Source organism: Pan troglodytes, chromosome 23, assembly GCF_028858775.2.
Source record: "Pan troglodytes isolate AG18354 chromosome 23, NHGRI_mPanTro3-v2.0_pri, whole genome shotgun sequence".
NCBI lineage: Eukaryota > Metazoa > Chordata > Mammalia > Primates > Hominidae > Pan > Pan troglodytes.
In genome coordinates, this window is record NC_086016.1 from 20,303,194 (window position 1) to 20,317,618 (window position 14,425).

A 14,425-nucleotide genomic window follows, 5' to 3' on the forward strand; every position below is an offset into this window, starting at 1 on the left:
GCAGCTCGGAGCTCAGTGTTTCTCCTTCCTCTTCTGCAGAGACATTCCTTTCTCCATCATCTACTTCCCACTGTTTGCCAACCTTAACAACCTGGGGTTCAACGAGCTCGCCGGTAAGGCGTCCTTTGCACATTCCTTCGTGTCAGGCTGTGTGGCAGGTTCCGTAGCTGCGGTCGCAGTGACGCCTCTAGATGGTAAGGAGTTGGGAGACATGTCCTTTCTATGGGATAAACAGTAATTTTGCACTTATAGATGAAACAGCCTGACCCTGGAAGCCATACTGGGTTGCAATCTGGCTGCTGGCAGAGGCTCACTAGAGGCCCTCACGGAGAAAGTGGGTCCCAAGAGACCTTCCTTCTGTTTCTCATCCCTGACACATCCCTCACCTTCAAGATGCTGATTCCTTTAGCTTTTCATCCCCTCAGAAGAGTTGTGAGCCCCAGCTATAAATTATTGCTGATGTGTTAAAATTTGGGGCTGGCCGGGTGTGGTGGCTCACGCTTGCAATCCCAGCACTTTGGGAGCCCAGCACTTTTGGATCACCTGAGGTCAGGAGTTTCAGACCATCCTGGCCAACATGGTGAAACCCCGTCTCTACTAAAAATGCAAAAAAAAATTAGCAGAGTGTGGTGGCGGATGCCTGTAGTCCCAGCTACTTGGGAGGCTGAGGTAGGAGAATCATTTGAACCCAGGAGGTGGAGGTTGCAGTGAGCCAAGACCACACCACTGCACTCCAGCCTGGGCGACAGCACAAGACTCCATCTCAAAAAGTAAATAAATACATAAAATTTGGGGCTAATGGTGGGAGCTAAACGCGGCGTGAGAAGACAACGCTTCCCTCCGTGTTAGGGCTGCCTCCAGCTCCCTAAACTTGCCGGTAGACTTCCTATACCAACAGTAACCTGGCCAGGTGCGGCGGCTCACGCCTGTAATCCCAAAACTTTGGGAGACCGAGACAGGAGCCCAGGAATTTGAGACCAGCCTGGGCAACAAAGTGAGACCCTGTCTCTAAAAAAAAAAGTGAAAACATTAGCTGGGTGTGGTGGTGCATGCCTGTAGTCCCAGCTACTTGGGAGGCTGAGGTGGCAAGATCACTTGAGCCCAGATGGTTGAGGCTGCAGTGAGCTGATTGTGCCACTGCACTCCAGCCTGGGCAACAGAGCAAGACCCTGTCTCAACAAAACCAAACAAAGCCACAGTAACATGACTCATTTATTTTATAGCTGAGGCCCAAAGAGGAAGACCTCCACTTATAGATCACACAATGGCAGAACTGGCCTCATGACCGTTTTTTTTTTTTTTTCTTTTTTTGTTTTTGAGACGGAGTCTTGCTCTGTTGCCCAGGCTGGAGTGCAGTGGTACAATCTCGGCTCACTGCAAGCTCCACCTCCCTGGTTCAAGCGATTCTCCTGCCCCAGCCTCATGAGTAGCTGGGACTACAGGAACGCGCCACGCCCGGCTCATTTTTGTATTTTTAGTAGAGATGGGGTTTCACTATGTTGGCCAGGCTGGTCTCAAACTCCTGACCTTGTGATCTGCCCACCTCAGCCTCCCAAAGTGCTGGGATTACAGGCGTGAGCCACTGCGCCTGGCCTATGAGTCAGTTTTGTATGTGGTGGCTCTACAGGAGGACCCAGCCCCTTAGTGTTGAGGGGAGGACACCGAAAGTAAGCTGTTCACTACTTACTTTAACTTTTACTTGATTTAGTTCTGAAAACTCGAATCCAAACCCTCAAGAAAGGCCTGGGCGAGGACGTGTACAGTGGGATCACCGACTGTGCCAGGTGAGAGCCAGTGTCCCCTCAAATGGTGGCTGGGACAGGTTCCTCTGCGTGGGTGTCTGCCTAGACCGGATTTAGAGACCAACTTGAATTGCTGGGCTCTGGGTTTCTTTGAAGTCTGTCTTTCCCTCACCTCTCAAAGAAAACGGAATGTACTGGGAGCCTTTTTCTTCTTCCTGGCATCCCTACAGCATCTCTCACCAAAGATTCTAGCCACATCAAGCCTGTTTCCAAGGCCTTGACCCAACTGCATAAGTAACCAACCTGCGTGCACCTAGCGGGCGAGGCACAGCTCCCACACCGTTGGCCTCTTGCTCTTGTTGTGGAAATGAGAGGTGCACAAACGGAGAGGCTGCCACTGAGGGCTGCTTGCAGAATGCCCCTGCCCATCAGCTCACTGGCTCTTCTTTCTCCCCAGGAAACTCTGGATTCAGGAGGGACCATCTGCCTTCATGAAAGGCGCTGGCTGCCGGGCACTGGTCATAGCACCTCTCTTTGGGATTGCTCAAGGGGTCTATTTTATTGGGATTGGAGAGCGCATCTTAAAGTGTTTTGACTAGACAGAGCTGGAGGTCAAGTCCTTGCGCTCGCCGCCCTCTCTCTAGCTGTTTTACTTAGCCTAGAGGGGGCAAGGGCAGGTGGGGCCACTCTGGCCTGCCTGGTCCTCTGCGTTGTAGTGCTACCTCAATCTCCGGAGAAACAGCCCTATATTCTAACAAGTTGAGCACAGCCTCCTTCCCCTTCGTGTCTACGCTCGTTTTCCTTTGTGGGCACAGCTACCAGGGGCTTTTGGAAGCCCCTAACCACCTATTTTTCAACAAAAATGGTACTTTCGTTGTATTAATTGCAGGACCTTAACAGGTAGTCACAATAGAAGGGTTGTTTCTGTATTTTAACATTTCTATTTCACAGTCAAACTCGGCATTCTTCAGTCAGCTTGAGGATTTAGCATTGTTAATCTTGGACTCCATAACTTATGAGTCCTAGCACTGATTTTGAGGAAAAGGAGGATCAGAAGTTCAAGGGACTGTGAAAGCCCTCAGAGTCAGCACCTAGTTTGAGACCGAGCACCCTTTCGAATCCCTGGATGGCTGGGGGGCCAAGGCCGGCTCTGACTGGGCAGCCCAGCCCCTCCCCCAGAGCCCAGGCTCTTGCACACCCCTCCCTGTAACCAAGGAACACTTTGAAATAAAGGTGAATGGCTAAAATCTCATCTGTTCATCAGTGGGTACAGCAGACAGGCTGCAGTGAATGCTATCACCATCTACTTTTCTACGTCCATTTCAAAACCAAACATCAAAAAGGGCATAGAAGCAGACCCCCGTCACTCTTCAAACTGTTACTTGTGGGGGTGGAGGAACACAGCCATAGGGAAATATCTGCTTGTTAGTGACACTGGGCTTTAAGCCTTGATTCTATCCCTTCATAAGTGAATCGTCTTGAGGAGCTGAGTTTGCTGTGAGAGCCCTCCTCACGCACCTCGATTCCTCCCCCAAAGGCTGCTACAGGAGAGATAATGTCACAGCAGCAGGGCCAAGTCCTAAGAAAATCAGCACCTGCTGCAGGAGCTGGTGTTTACAATAGTCCCACCTACTGTGAAACCTGGGCTAACAAGGAAGAGGATGGTGCTAACATGGTCAGCCCTGGGGGCCTCACTCTCTGTTATGAGAACTGCATTTGAGTATGGGCCCTGGAGACAGACCTCAGTTCAAGTCCCAGCTCCACCATGTACTAGCTGCAAGGCCCTGGGCAGCTCTTAGTCGTCACCTACGGAAAAATAAAACATGGGACAGGGAAGGAAGAACAGAGCCTCTGTGAAAGGATCTGGTTCCAGCACACAGTGACCTGCTCCAAAATAACTCGGTTTTTTGGGTCTGGCACCGTGGCTCACGCCTGTAATCCCAGCACTTTGGGAGGCCGAGGCAGGCGGATCCGAGGTCAGGAGATCGAGACCATCCTGGCTAACACGGTGAAACCCCGTCTCTACCAAAAAATACAAAAAATTAGCCAGGCGTGGTGGCGGGCGCCTGTAGTCCCGGCTACTCGGGAAGCTGAGGCAGGAGAATGGCACGAACCCGGGAGTGAGCCGAGATGGCACCACTGCACCCCAGCCTGGGCAACAGAGCGAGACTCCGTCTCAAAAAAAAAAAGAAAAAGAAAAAACAAACAACTTGGTTTTTCTCATTCGGGCAACACTAATAAAACTATTTCCTCAATAAAGTTGTGCAGGTCACGCTGAAGAGCCATGTGGGGTGTGTGGAAGATTGCAAGGGTGGAAAGAATGCTCCTGGTGATGGGCTGGGAACAACGGGCAACAGCCCAGGGGACCCCCAGAGGGTTAACGGGTCCAGGTGCTGACAGCTGTCACCATCAAGTGCCATGGGGATTGGGAAAATACTTCTTTTCTAGGTGCCTCAGTAAGAATTTGACTCTGTCAAAACCTCAATTTGTAGTGCCTTACACTAGAAATCACATTAAATCCGCATAACTCTTTTAATAAATAAAGCATATTCATGGCTTAGATTTTAAATCACATTTACAGATGAGGGAAAACTTCTAGGCCTAAACAGGTAACAGTAAAGCGACTACTGCTGGAAGGAGTGGTGTGCCACATGCGCCTTAAGCCTCAAGAGTGGGGACTGCAGGGCCAAACACCAAATACATCACCTTTAGGCCAGACGGAGAGTGGAGACCCAGGAAGCCCATGCAACCACCATCTGCCCCCTCCCCTAGTGCTGCAGAACCAGCTGGACACTGTCACACTTTCAGAAGAACTGGAGGTGGGTCCTGATCATATTACATGAAGCTTTCCACCATTGTGAACAATTAGGCAAGGCATGAGTGACAGAGGGGCATCGCCGATAAATACAGAGCAATACTGGGGCAGTGAAGAGGAAGCTACAGAGACATCCGCGTTTCTTCACATATCAGAAGCTTCCACATCACAGCAGGAGAGCTGAGGACGAGCTCCACCTCCTGAAGGCTTAGTCCAAAAACTTCCTGTTGGCATTTGCACCAAACAAGGCTCCCCGGACTTCTGGCATCATCTGTGGAGAGAAAGTGTAATAAATACGCAATGTCAGCTGAAGAAGTTGTAGAGCGCTGCACATCTTTTTTTTTTTTTTTTTTTGAGACGGAGTCTCGCTCTGTTGCCCAGGCTGGAGTGCAGTGGCGCATCTCCGCTCATTGCAAGCTCATGCCATTCTCCTGCCTCAGCCTCCCAAGTAGATGGGACTACAGGTGCTTGCCACCATGCCTGGCTAATTTTTTTGTATTTTTAGTAGAGACGGGGTTTCACCATGTTAGCCGGGATGGTCTCGATCTCCTGACCTTGTGATCCACCCGCCTCGGCCTCCCAAAGTGCTGGGATTACAGGCGTGAGCCACCAAGCCTGGCCGGAGTGCTGCACATCTTAACCACAGGTGGAAAGCCATGAACCTCTACGTGGCTGGGAAGGACTCACAAAGCCACGCACATCAAAGCCACCCTCTCCTTCCCTGAAGCAAGTAACACATTCCTTGGTGAGAAACTTAACTCATCCCAAATCTGGGGTTCAGACTGCTTACAAAAGGGACACATTAAAAAAAAAAAAAAAAAAAAAAAACCTAAAGTCACTACTATCTCAGACTTAACTCATCATAATCATCTCACCACAATATGCTGGGTCACCTACACTCTTTCTTCAACAAACATTTACTGAGTGCCTACTATGGCCACAGCAGCTGCAAAGAACACTTCCAATGCCAGCTTAGGCTGGAAGCACTTGCTACAGCCACTGATGAATCCTTAGGAGAACTTAACCCTGGACTTCCAAGGCTCGGCTGTCCAACAGGTCAGTCCTAGCTACAGGTGGTTATTGTGTGCTGAGAAACTGAATTTTTCGGTTTAATTAAATATCCGTAAGTGAGTAGTGGCTATGATACTGGATGGGACAGTGGCTACTAGGAAACAATGTTCTGAGGTTTAAGTTACCAGAATATGAAAAAATCAAGGTGAAAGTGCTTTAGTTATAGGACAAGTATCTGCATAAACAGTAAACTGCATATCTAGGTCAGGGAATAACTAGGTTGGCAGCCACAGCAATAGACTACCACTAGAAGTCTAGAAGATGCCCAGCATTTTAGAACAAATGGAATTTTCCTGGCTTGTTTCCTAGAGTTCCTGTGTACAAATCTGGAAACATCTGAAAAGCCAGCAGCTTTATGATAATTCCTTTAAATAAGTATTTGTGTCTGAGCACGGTGGCTCACACCTGTAATCCCAGCACTTTGGGAGGCCAAGGCGGGTGGATCACCTGAGGTCAGGAATTTGAGAACAGCCTGGCCAACATGGTGAAACCCCGTCTCTACTAAAAATACAAAATTAGCCGGGTGTGGTGGCAGGTGCCTGTAATCCCAGCTACTCGGGAGGCTGAAGCAGGAGAATCGCTTGAACCTGGGAGGTGGAAGTTGCAGTGAGCCAAGACTGCACTCCAGCCTGCGCAAAAAAGACTGAAACTCCATCTCAAAAAAGCAAAACAAAACAAAAAAACACAAGTATTTGCTTTAGTTCCCATCACTCCTGTTAGAGAAAGAACTTGTCAGCACCTTACATGTAGTAAAATGTACATATTTGAATCCTAGGTCAACAAAACCCTTGTTCTGACCCCAAATTCACCCTTATGTAAATGTTACCACCTCAGCAAATGCTACTACATGCCCAATTCTCATTCTTTTTGAGAAAATGTCCAAAACTGTGGAAAGACAGCAACAAATCCCAAATACCAGTGAATGGACACGTGTTCTCTGTCCCACTTCAAAGTAACAGCAGACCAACTACCAAGAAGCACCCCCACACTCACCTGCTGGGCTATGAGATCCAGCCGGCTTTCCAGGGTGTTGGAAACCTTTATTTTACGATCTCCATTATAGATCTCAACTCCACCAGCTCTGCAAAAAAAAAAGCACAGGAAATAATCATTTTCAAAGACTTGAGAAAGATACATGGTACCCTTTACTCCCGCAGAGGAATGCCCTTGTCTTGGTGTGTAGACTGCGCAACCTAAGCAACAGGCTTGAAAGGAACTGAAAAAGCTTCTGAAGATGTAACGCACAGTTGGTTTCAGGAAACCCCAGTCCCCGCCTGGATGTCCATTATATGAAACAGCGTAGTATTTGCATACAACCATCACGCATCCTCCCCTATATTGCAAATCATGTCCACAGCACTTAAAATAGCTAATACGATGTAAATGGTTGTTATACTGTAGTGTTTAGGGAGTGAAAAGAAAAAGTTGGTTGAATTCACAGGTGTGGACCCCAAAGATACAGAGAACTGACTGTATTCATCTCAATAACTGTCATTTACCAAATGACACTATGTGTCAATTTGTTTTTTTTTTTTTGAGACTCGCTCTGTTGCCCAGGCAGGAGTGCAATGGTGCGATCTTGGCTCACTGCAACCTCTGCCTCCCGAGTCCAAGCAATTCTCCTGCGTCAGCCTCCCCAGTAGCTGGGATTACAGGCACCTGCCATCACGCCTGGCTAATTTTTGTATTGTTGTAGAGACGGGGTTTCACCATGTTGGCCAGGCTGGTCTTGAACTCCTGACCTCAGGTGATCCGCCCACCTCTGCCTCCACAAGTGTTGGGATTACAGGAGTGAGTCACCGCGCCCAGCCTGTGTCAATTTGATTTTATGTTACAAAACCTGTTTTAATTATCACAGCCAGCCCTCCCCAACAAAATGAAAAAGAGAGGATTTCATCTCAGTTTGCAAATCACTCAGTCCTCATCTGAATGTTTTCTTAAGCCCAATCCTGCTCATTACTGATGAGGCCCTATCACGACTGCATGTGTGTCTGATAAAAGATGCCACTGCTGGCCGGGCGTGGTAGCTCACCCCTGTAATCCCAGCACTTTGGGAGGCCGAGGTGCTCCCAAACTCAAGTTTGAGGCCAGCCTGGCCAACATGGCGAAAGCCTGTCTCCACTAAAAATAAAAAATTAGCTGGGCACGGTGGGGCGTGCCTGTAGTCCCAGCTACTTGAGAGACTGAGGCAGGAGAATTGCTTGAACCCAGGAGGCAGAGGTTGCGGCAAGCCGAGATCACACCACTGCACTCCAGCTTGGGTGATAGAAAGAGACCCTGACTCAAAAAACAACAACAACAACAAAAGAGGATGAGTGCGGTGGCTCACGCCTGTAATCCCAGCTCTGTGAGAGGCCGAGGTGGGCAGATCACGATGTCAGGAGATTGAGACAATCCTGGCTAACATGGTGAAACCCCGTCTCTACTAAAAATACAAAAAAAATTAGCGAGGCATGGTGGCGGGTGCCTGTAGTCCCAGCTAATCAGGAGGCTGAGGCAGGAGAATGGTGTGAACCTGGGAGATGGAGCTTGCAGTAAGCCGAGGTCGCGCCACTGCACTCCAGCCTGGGTGACAGAGTGAGACTCTGTCTCAAAAATAAATAAATAAATAAATAAGATAAAAAATGCTATGAGGTTAGTGCTAATACGTCAATTTACAGATAAGGGAATCAGGGCTCACTACTATGGTTTGAGTCTGTTCCCTCAGAAACTAATGGTGACATTTGATTCTCAATGTGGCAGTGTTGGGAGGTGGAGCATAGTAGGAGGTGTTCAGGGCTCAAGGGCAGATCTCGAGGCAATGAACTGTGGCGAGGGCCTGGATTCTAGCTCCGGCAGGACTCGACTGTGAGCAGAGGGTGGGCTGGTATGATAGGGAGTCTGGTTCCCTAGGCTCTCTGGCCTCCTCTCTCGCCATGTGGTCTCTATGCACACACCCACTCCCCTTCCACCTTCTGCCATGAGTGGAAGCAGCCTGAGGCCCTCACCAGATGCAGCTGTCCAATCTTGAACTTTCCAGCCATGAGAATCATGAGCCAAATAAACCTCTTTTCTCCATGAATTACCCAGCCTCGGGTATTCTGTTATAGCAACACTAAATGGACGACACCACTCAATGAAACTGAATAAACGAGTCCAAGATTACCCAGGTAGTAAGTGGCAGAATCAGGAATCCAACCCAACTCTGACAGCCAATCTTATGAGTTTATATACCTTTTCCATTTACAGAGCATTTTCACATGTACTATCTCATCTTTTTTTCTTCACTGCATGAAACAAAAAAGCAAAAAGCAATGATCCTATTTTACATATGATGAATTCAGTCTCCAGGTCCCATAGTAGCAAAAGGCCAAGATAGGACTCAAATCTAGGTCTTACATTCCTAAGTGTGATAATCAGCTAACTTCAAAATGTGTCCAAGGCACCAGGCTTGGTGGCTCACGCCTGTAATCCCAGCACTTTGGGAGGCCTAGCGGGCGGATCACGAGGTCAGGAGATCGAGACCATCCTGGCTAACACGGTGAAACCCCATCTCTACTAAAAATACAAAAAAATTAGCTGGGCGTGGTGGCAGGCGCCTGTAGTCCCAGCTACTCAGGAGGCTAAGGCAGGAAAATCGCTTGAACCTGGGAGGCAGAGGTTGCAGTGAGCCAAGATCATGCCACTGTACTCCAGCCTGGGTGACAGAGTGAGACTGCCTGTCTTAAAAAAAAAAAAAAAAAAAAGTGTCCAAGGGACTTTCTTCAATGTTAGTCAGTAGTGTGGCTAGGTGGCCTCAGACAGGCCAGTGAAATCGAGAAAATGACACTGGCTCTCCCCTTGTCAGGAGTTTCTACTGCCTACCCCAGCTACACGAAGCTTGTTAGGAACACTGATCCCAGAAATGTTCTGTCATTTCCTCACAGTCATAAAAATACCACTCATACTTGCAATTCTATCTCTAAGGAACCTAACTACCAGGCATACACAATTCTTGTTTTGATAACTATTACTTAGAAGAAGGGAGTATCTACCTCAGCATCCAATACAGAGATCTGGTCCTAGCTTTCATTCTGGGGGCCACCTCCCCGCAGAAGGAAGGCAGTGACCATAAACCAGACTTTTTTTTTTCTGAGATGCAGTCTTGCTCTGTCGCCATACTGGAGTCCAGTGAGTGGCGTGTTCTTGGCTCGCTACAACCTCCACCTCCTGGATTCAAGCAATTCTCCTGCCTCAGCCTCCTGGGTAGCTGGGACTACAGGCATGCGCCACCACGCTCAGCTAATTTTTGTATTTTTAGTAGAGACAGGACTGGACTATGAGCAGAGGGTGGACTGGTATGATAGGGAGTCTAGCTCCCTAGGCCATGTTGGTAAGGATGGTCTCGATCTCTTGACCTTGTGATCCACCTGCCTCAGCCTCCCAAAGTGTTGGGATTACAGGCGTGAGCCACCGCACCTGGCCAAACTAGACTTTTAGAGTATATTTAGCCAGCCAACAAGGGAGAGCAAGAGAGCACTGCGAGAACAACAGGAACTGCTGCAAGTAGAACACACCACAGCTCTAGCCTTGTGTCTAAGAGTGCGTTGGTGAAAATACCATTTTAAAAAGGCCTGGTATAAAGGCCACTCTCCCAGGGAGAGAAGGTAGCTGTTAGCAGCAGGAATACTCCTTACATGTCTTCAGGCAAGTAGGACTCCTGGTCAATTTGGACATCAACATCGTTTTTGGTGGCAATTTTGTACATAGGAATTGCCTTCTGCACTGCAGCCTGGAAGTATAGAACACAATGAGAGGTGTCACTAGGAACTACGAAGCAAGTATCCAAAAACTCAACAGACTATACAAGCAAGGATACCTCCATTTATCCCATGTAAAAGAACAGAGGCACCGCTGGTGGGAATGTAAAACGGCACGGCCACTGAGGAAAAATGACAGTCTGCACACAGGAGGGAAGAGATGCGAATGGTTTCTGTCAAGATTTAACAGGGCTTGGCAGGTCATTAAACACACCAGAGGCAGTTATTAGATTTGAAACATGGATCAGCAGGAGGAAGATACATTATTCCCCCCAGCTGAGAGTGTTAGAAGCTGGGGGTAGGTAAGGAGAGAAGGGAGGGAAGAGAAGTTTGGCTGCTGACATGAGCTTCAACTGGCAGTTGCAGACGGGGAGACAGCAGGCACCACAAACAGCAGTGCCATGCCATACCCATAAGGATGGTTCTTATCAAAATAACAGTATAATAGGTCCTCAAAAAATGAAGTACACAATTACCACATGATCCAGCAATTCTACTTCTGGGTATACAGACAAACGGATAGAAAGCAGGACAGATATCCGTATACCCATGTTTGCAGCAGCATTATTCACAATAGCCAAAAGGTGGGAGTAACCCAAGTGTCCAGTGACAGATGAACGGATAAACACAACGTGGGGCATCCATACCGTGGAATATTATTCAGCCTTACAAAGGAAGGCCATTCTGACCCACACTACAGGGACCTTGAAGGCATTATGCTAAGTGAAATGAAACAGTCACAAAAGGACAAATACTGAATGTTTCCACTTATATGAGGTGAATGGGGGAGAAGAGAAGAGAAGAGAAATAATGGAGAGTTAGTGTTTAATGAGCACAAAGTTTCAGTACGGGAAAATGGAAAAGTTCTGAAGATGGATGGTGGTGATGGCTGCACAATATTGTAAATGTACTTAATGGCACAATGTATGGTTAAAATGGTATGTGTATTTTACCACAATTAAAAAAAAAAAAAGAAAGGCAGGGCACGGTGGCTCACACCTGTAATCCCAACACTTTGGGAGGCTGAGACAGGCAGGTCACAAGGTCAGGAGTTTGAGACCAGCCTGGCCAACACGGTGAAACCCTGTCTCTACTAAAGATACAAAAAATTAGCCAGGCATCGTGGTGCATGCCTGTAATCCCAGCTACTTGGGAGGCTGAGGCAGGAGAATTGCTTGAACCCGGGGGGGCAGAGGTTGCAGTGAGCCGAGATCGCACCATTGCACTCCAGCCTGGGAAATGAGAGCGAGACGCCATCTCAAAAAAAAAAAAAAGGAAACTAGATCCCTGGAATGAAAGATAGAAGTGGGTTTTTACGGCCAGGCGCGGTGGCTCATGCCTGTAATCCCAGCACTTTGGGAGGACAAGGCAGGTGGATCACCTGAGGTCAGGAGTTTGAGACCAGCCTGGCCAACATGGTGAAACCGCCCCCTCTACTAAAAATACAAAAATTAGTCAGGCATGGTGGCACACGCTTGTAATTCCAGCTAGTCTACTCGGGAGGCTGAGGCAGGAGAATCGCTTGAACCCGGCAGGCAGAGGTTGCAGGTGAGTGGAGATCCCGCCATTGCACTCCATCCTGGGCAACAGAGTGAGACTCCACCAAAAAAAAAAGAAAAGGAAGGAAGGAAGGAAAAGAGAGAGAGAGAGAGGGGAAGGAAGAAAGGGGGGGGGAGGGAGGGAGGGAAAAAATTATCCTAAGTTCTTTACCTTTACCAGAGGGAAATCTTGTTTCCTGCAACGAACAATCATTCGGGGCTCCAGCAACTGGTACAAACCCTGGAAGAAATAGTAGATACAGTCAGTAGAAAATGCAAACTATAAAATAAAGCAACAGGCCGGGCACAGTGGCTCAGGTCTGTAATCCTAACACTTTGGAAGGCCAAGGCGGGCGGATTGCCTGAGCTCAGAAGTTCGAGACCAGCCTAGGCAACAAGGCAAAACCCCATCTCTACTAAAAATACAAAAAATTAGCCTGGCATGATGGTATGTGCCTATAATCCCAGCTTACTCAGGAGGCTGAGGCAAGAGAATGGCTTGAACCCAGGAGACGGAGGTTGAAGTAAACAGAGATGATGTCAATGCACTCCTGCCTGGCTGACAGAGTGAGACTCTGTCTTCAAAAATAAAAATAAAATAAAATAAAGCAACAGTAAAATAAGATGCTTCTACAGTTCTTTCATTTAGGTTGGAAAAATTTCCCCTGGTAAGTTCCACTAACAGATGGCATATACCACATGAGACCATGGAAAGATCTATCTATCCCAAACCAGATAAATGAACCCAAACCTTTGGTGATAGAAACAAAATTCATGCAGACATCTTATATTACATCAACCAAGCTGAGGACAAATATTATTGTAATTAACATAAGTAAAATAAGGATTCACAGCTCAGCAGTAAACAATTAAAACATATACAGTGTTTGGTCTGAATCCTAAATCTAAAGCAAGTATTTTAGTGGCAAAATCAAATTAAGGGAATTTAAAGCTAGCCATTGTAAGCAAATTTGACCCTTAAGTCATGTAAGACTACATAATTGAGTAGTAGGCCTGGAAGTCTTATCAACCAGACAGATTTACTATTTTCCTATGCAGCACACATTTTAGATATGGTCAAGAGTGAAAGTAAAAAAGCTAAAAGAAAAAAAAGGGTGAAGGGAAAAAAACTAGAGAAATGAGAAAGCAGGAAAGAATAGAGCTGGTCTCTAATAGGCATTCTAAATTTTCTCAGAACTGTGGCTATCAATAGTAGATCTGGTCTATGAGGGTACCTGGAGAACTAGTCCATCCAGCAGCACTTGGTACCTGGTTGTATCTTTTACCACCTTGCTGAGTCTCTGTTTTGCTTCATTTAGTAGGTCCTACAAAGATTAGAAAAGATAAAAGTTATCTACACATCTGGGCAGTCGGCTCAGAACCCACTGTGAGGCTGACCCTGGCTCATGCTCAGCTGCCTCACATTTTATTGCTGGATTTTCATTCAACACACATTCCCCGAGATCTGAGATAAAGCAGGGGCTGTGCTGGGTACAAGGAAGCATGTAACACCGTCTCTGCTCCCAGGGAGTCCACGGCCTAGCAGAGAATAGCTCAGGTAACCATCAGTTCAGAAACCGACACAAGTGACTGACATGGAAAGATGCGCGCGATGTAACTTTGAAAAGCAAGCTATTCAACGGTTATACAAGATTACCCCATTTTTTTAAAGGAAAAAAAACAGATGTCTGGCTATGGATCGAAATACCAACAGTCTACCTTTGGAAGGCCAGATTACAAATAATTTCAATTTTGTTTGTTTGATTTTGAGATGGAGTTTCGCTCTTCTAACCCAGGCTGGAGTGCAATGGTGCAATCTCGGCTCACTGCAACCTCTGCCCATGGGTTCAAGCAATTCTCCTGCCTCAGCCTCCTGAGTAGATGAGACTACAGGCGCCCACCACCACGCCCAGCTAATTCTTGTATTTTTAGTAGAGACAAGGTTTCACCATGTTGGCCAGGCTGGTCTCTAACTCCTGACCTCAGGTGATCCGCCTGCCTTGGCCTCCCAAAGTGCTGGGATTACAGGCATCAGCCACCGCACTCAGCCCTCTTTGTTTGTTTTTGAGACAGGGTCTTGCTCTGTTGCCCAGGCTGCAGTGCAGTGATACAATCATGGTTCTCTACAGCCTTGACCATCCAGGCTCAAGTGATCTTCCCGCTTCAACCTCCTCAATATCTGGGACCACAGGCGTGTACCACTATACCCAGCTAATATTATTTTATTTTTTATAGAGATGGAGTCTTGCTATATTACCCAGGCTGCTCTTGAACTCCTGGCCTCAAGCGATCTTCCCACCTCGATCTCCCAAAGTGCTGGGATTACAGGAGTGTGCCAACATATCCAGCCTCAATTTTCTTGGTTAGTTTGTATTTTCTAATCTGTCTCCAATAAACACTGGCTTCTATAATAAAAATAACTAAAATAGGAATACTATCAGGAAACAAATCTCATATGGCTGAGAACACACTGGATATCAT

General features: G+C 47.3%; 2 protein-coding genes across 15 annotated transcripts in view; one reads left to right on the forward strand and one right to left on the reverse strand.

The window, feature by feature from the left end:
- SLC25A18 (solute carrier family 25 member 18) overlaps positions 1-3,579 on the forward strand; it is a 30,970-nt gene extending 27,391 nt beyond the window's left edge. For 10 of the 13 annotated variants that reach the window (XM_016939637.4, XM_063807717.1, XM_016939635.4 and 7 more), the window contains 3 exons: positions 40-194; positions 1,709-1,784; positions 2,200-2,989. In XM_016939637.4, the coding sequence (XP_016795126.2) occupies positions 40-194; positions 1,709-1,784; positions 2,200-2,341 (373 nt within the window). In that variant the 3' untranslated portion in view covers positions 2,342-2,989. Of the gene's footprint in view, positions 1-39; positions 195-1,708; positions 1,785-2,199 lie in introns of all 13 variants that reach the window. The other 3 variants (XM_016939639.4, XM_016939641.4, XM_063807716.1) reach the window with 1 other exon arrangement.
- Positions 3,580-4,250: 671 nt separating this feature from the next.
- Positions 4,251-14,425, reverse strand: part of ATP6V1E1 (ATPase H+ transporting V1 subunit E1) — a 36,360-nt gene continuing 26,185 nt past the window's right edge. For both annotated transcript variants that reach the window (XM_024352570.3, XM_024352569.3), the window contains 5 exons: positions 13,180-13,269; positions 12,117-12,185; positions 10,284-10,378; positions 6,622-6,709; positions 4,251-4,828 (listed from right to left, as the gene is read on the reverse strand). In XM_024352570.3, the coding sequence (XP_024208338.1) occupies positions 4,766-4,828; positions 6,622-6,709; positions 10,284-10,378; positions 12,117-12,185; positions 13,180-13,269 (405 nt within the window). In that variant the 3' untranslated portion in view covers positions 4,251-4,765. The remainder of the gene's footprint in view (positions 4,829-6,621; positions 6,710-10,283; positions 10,379-12,116; positions 12,186-13,179; positions 13,270-14,425) is intronic.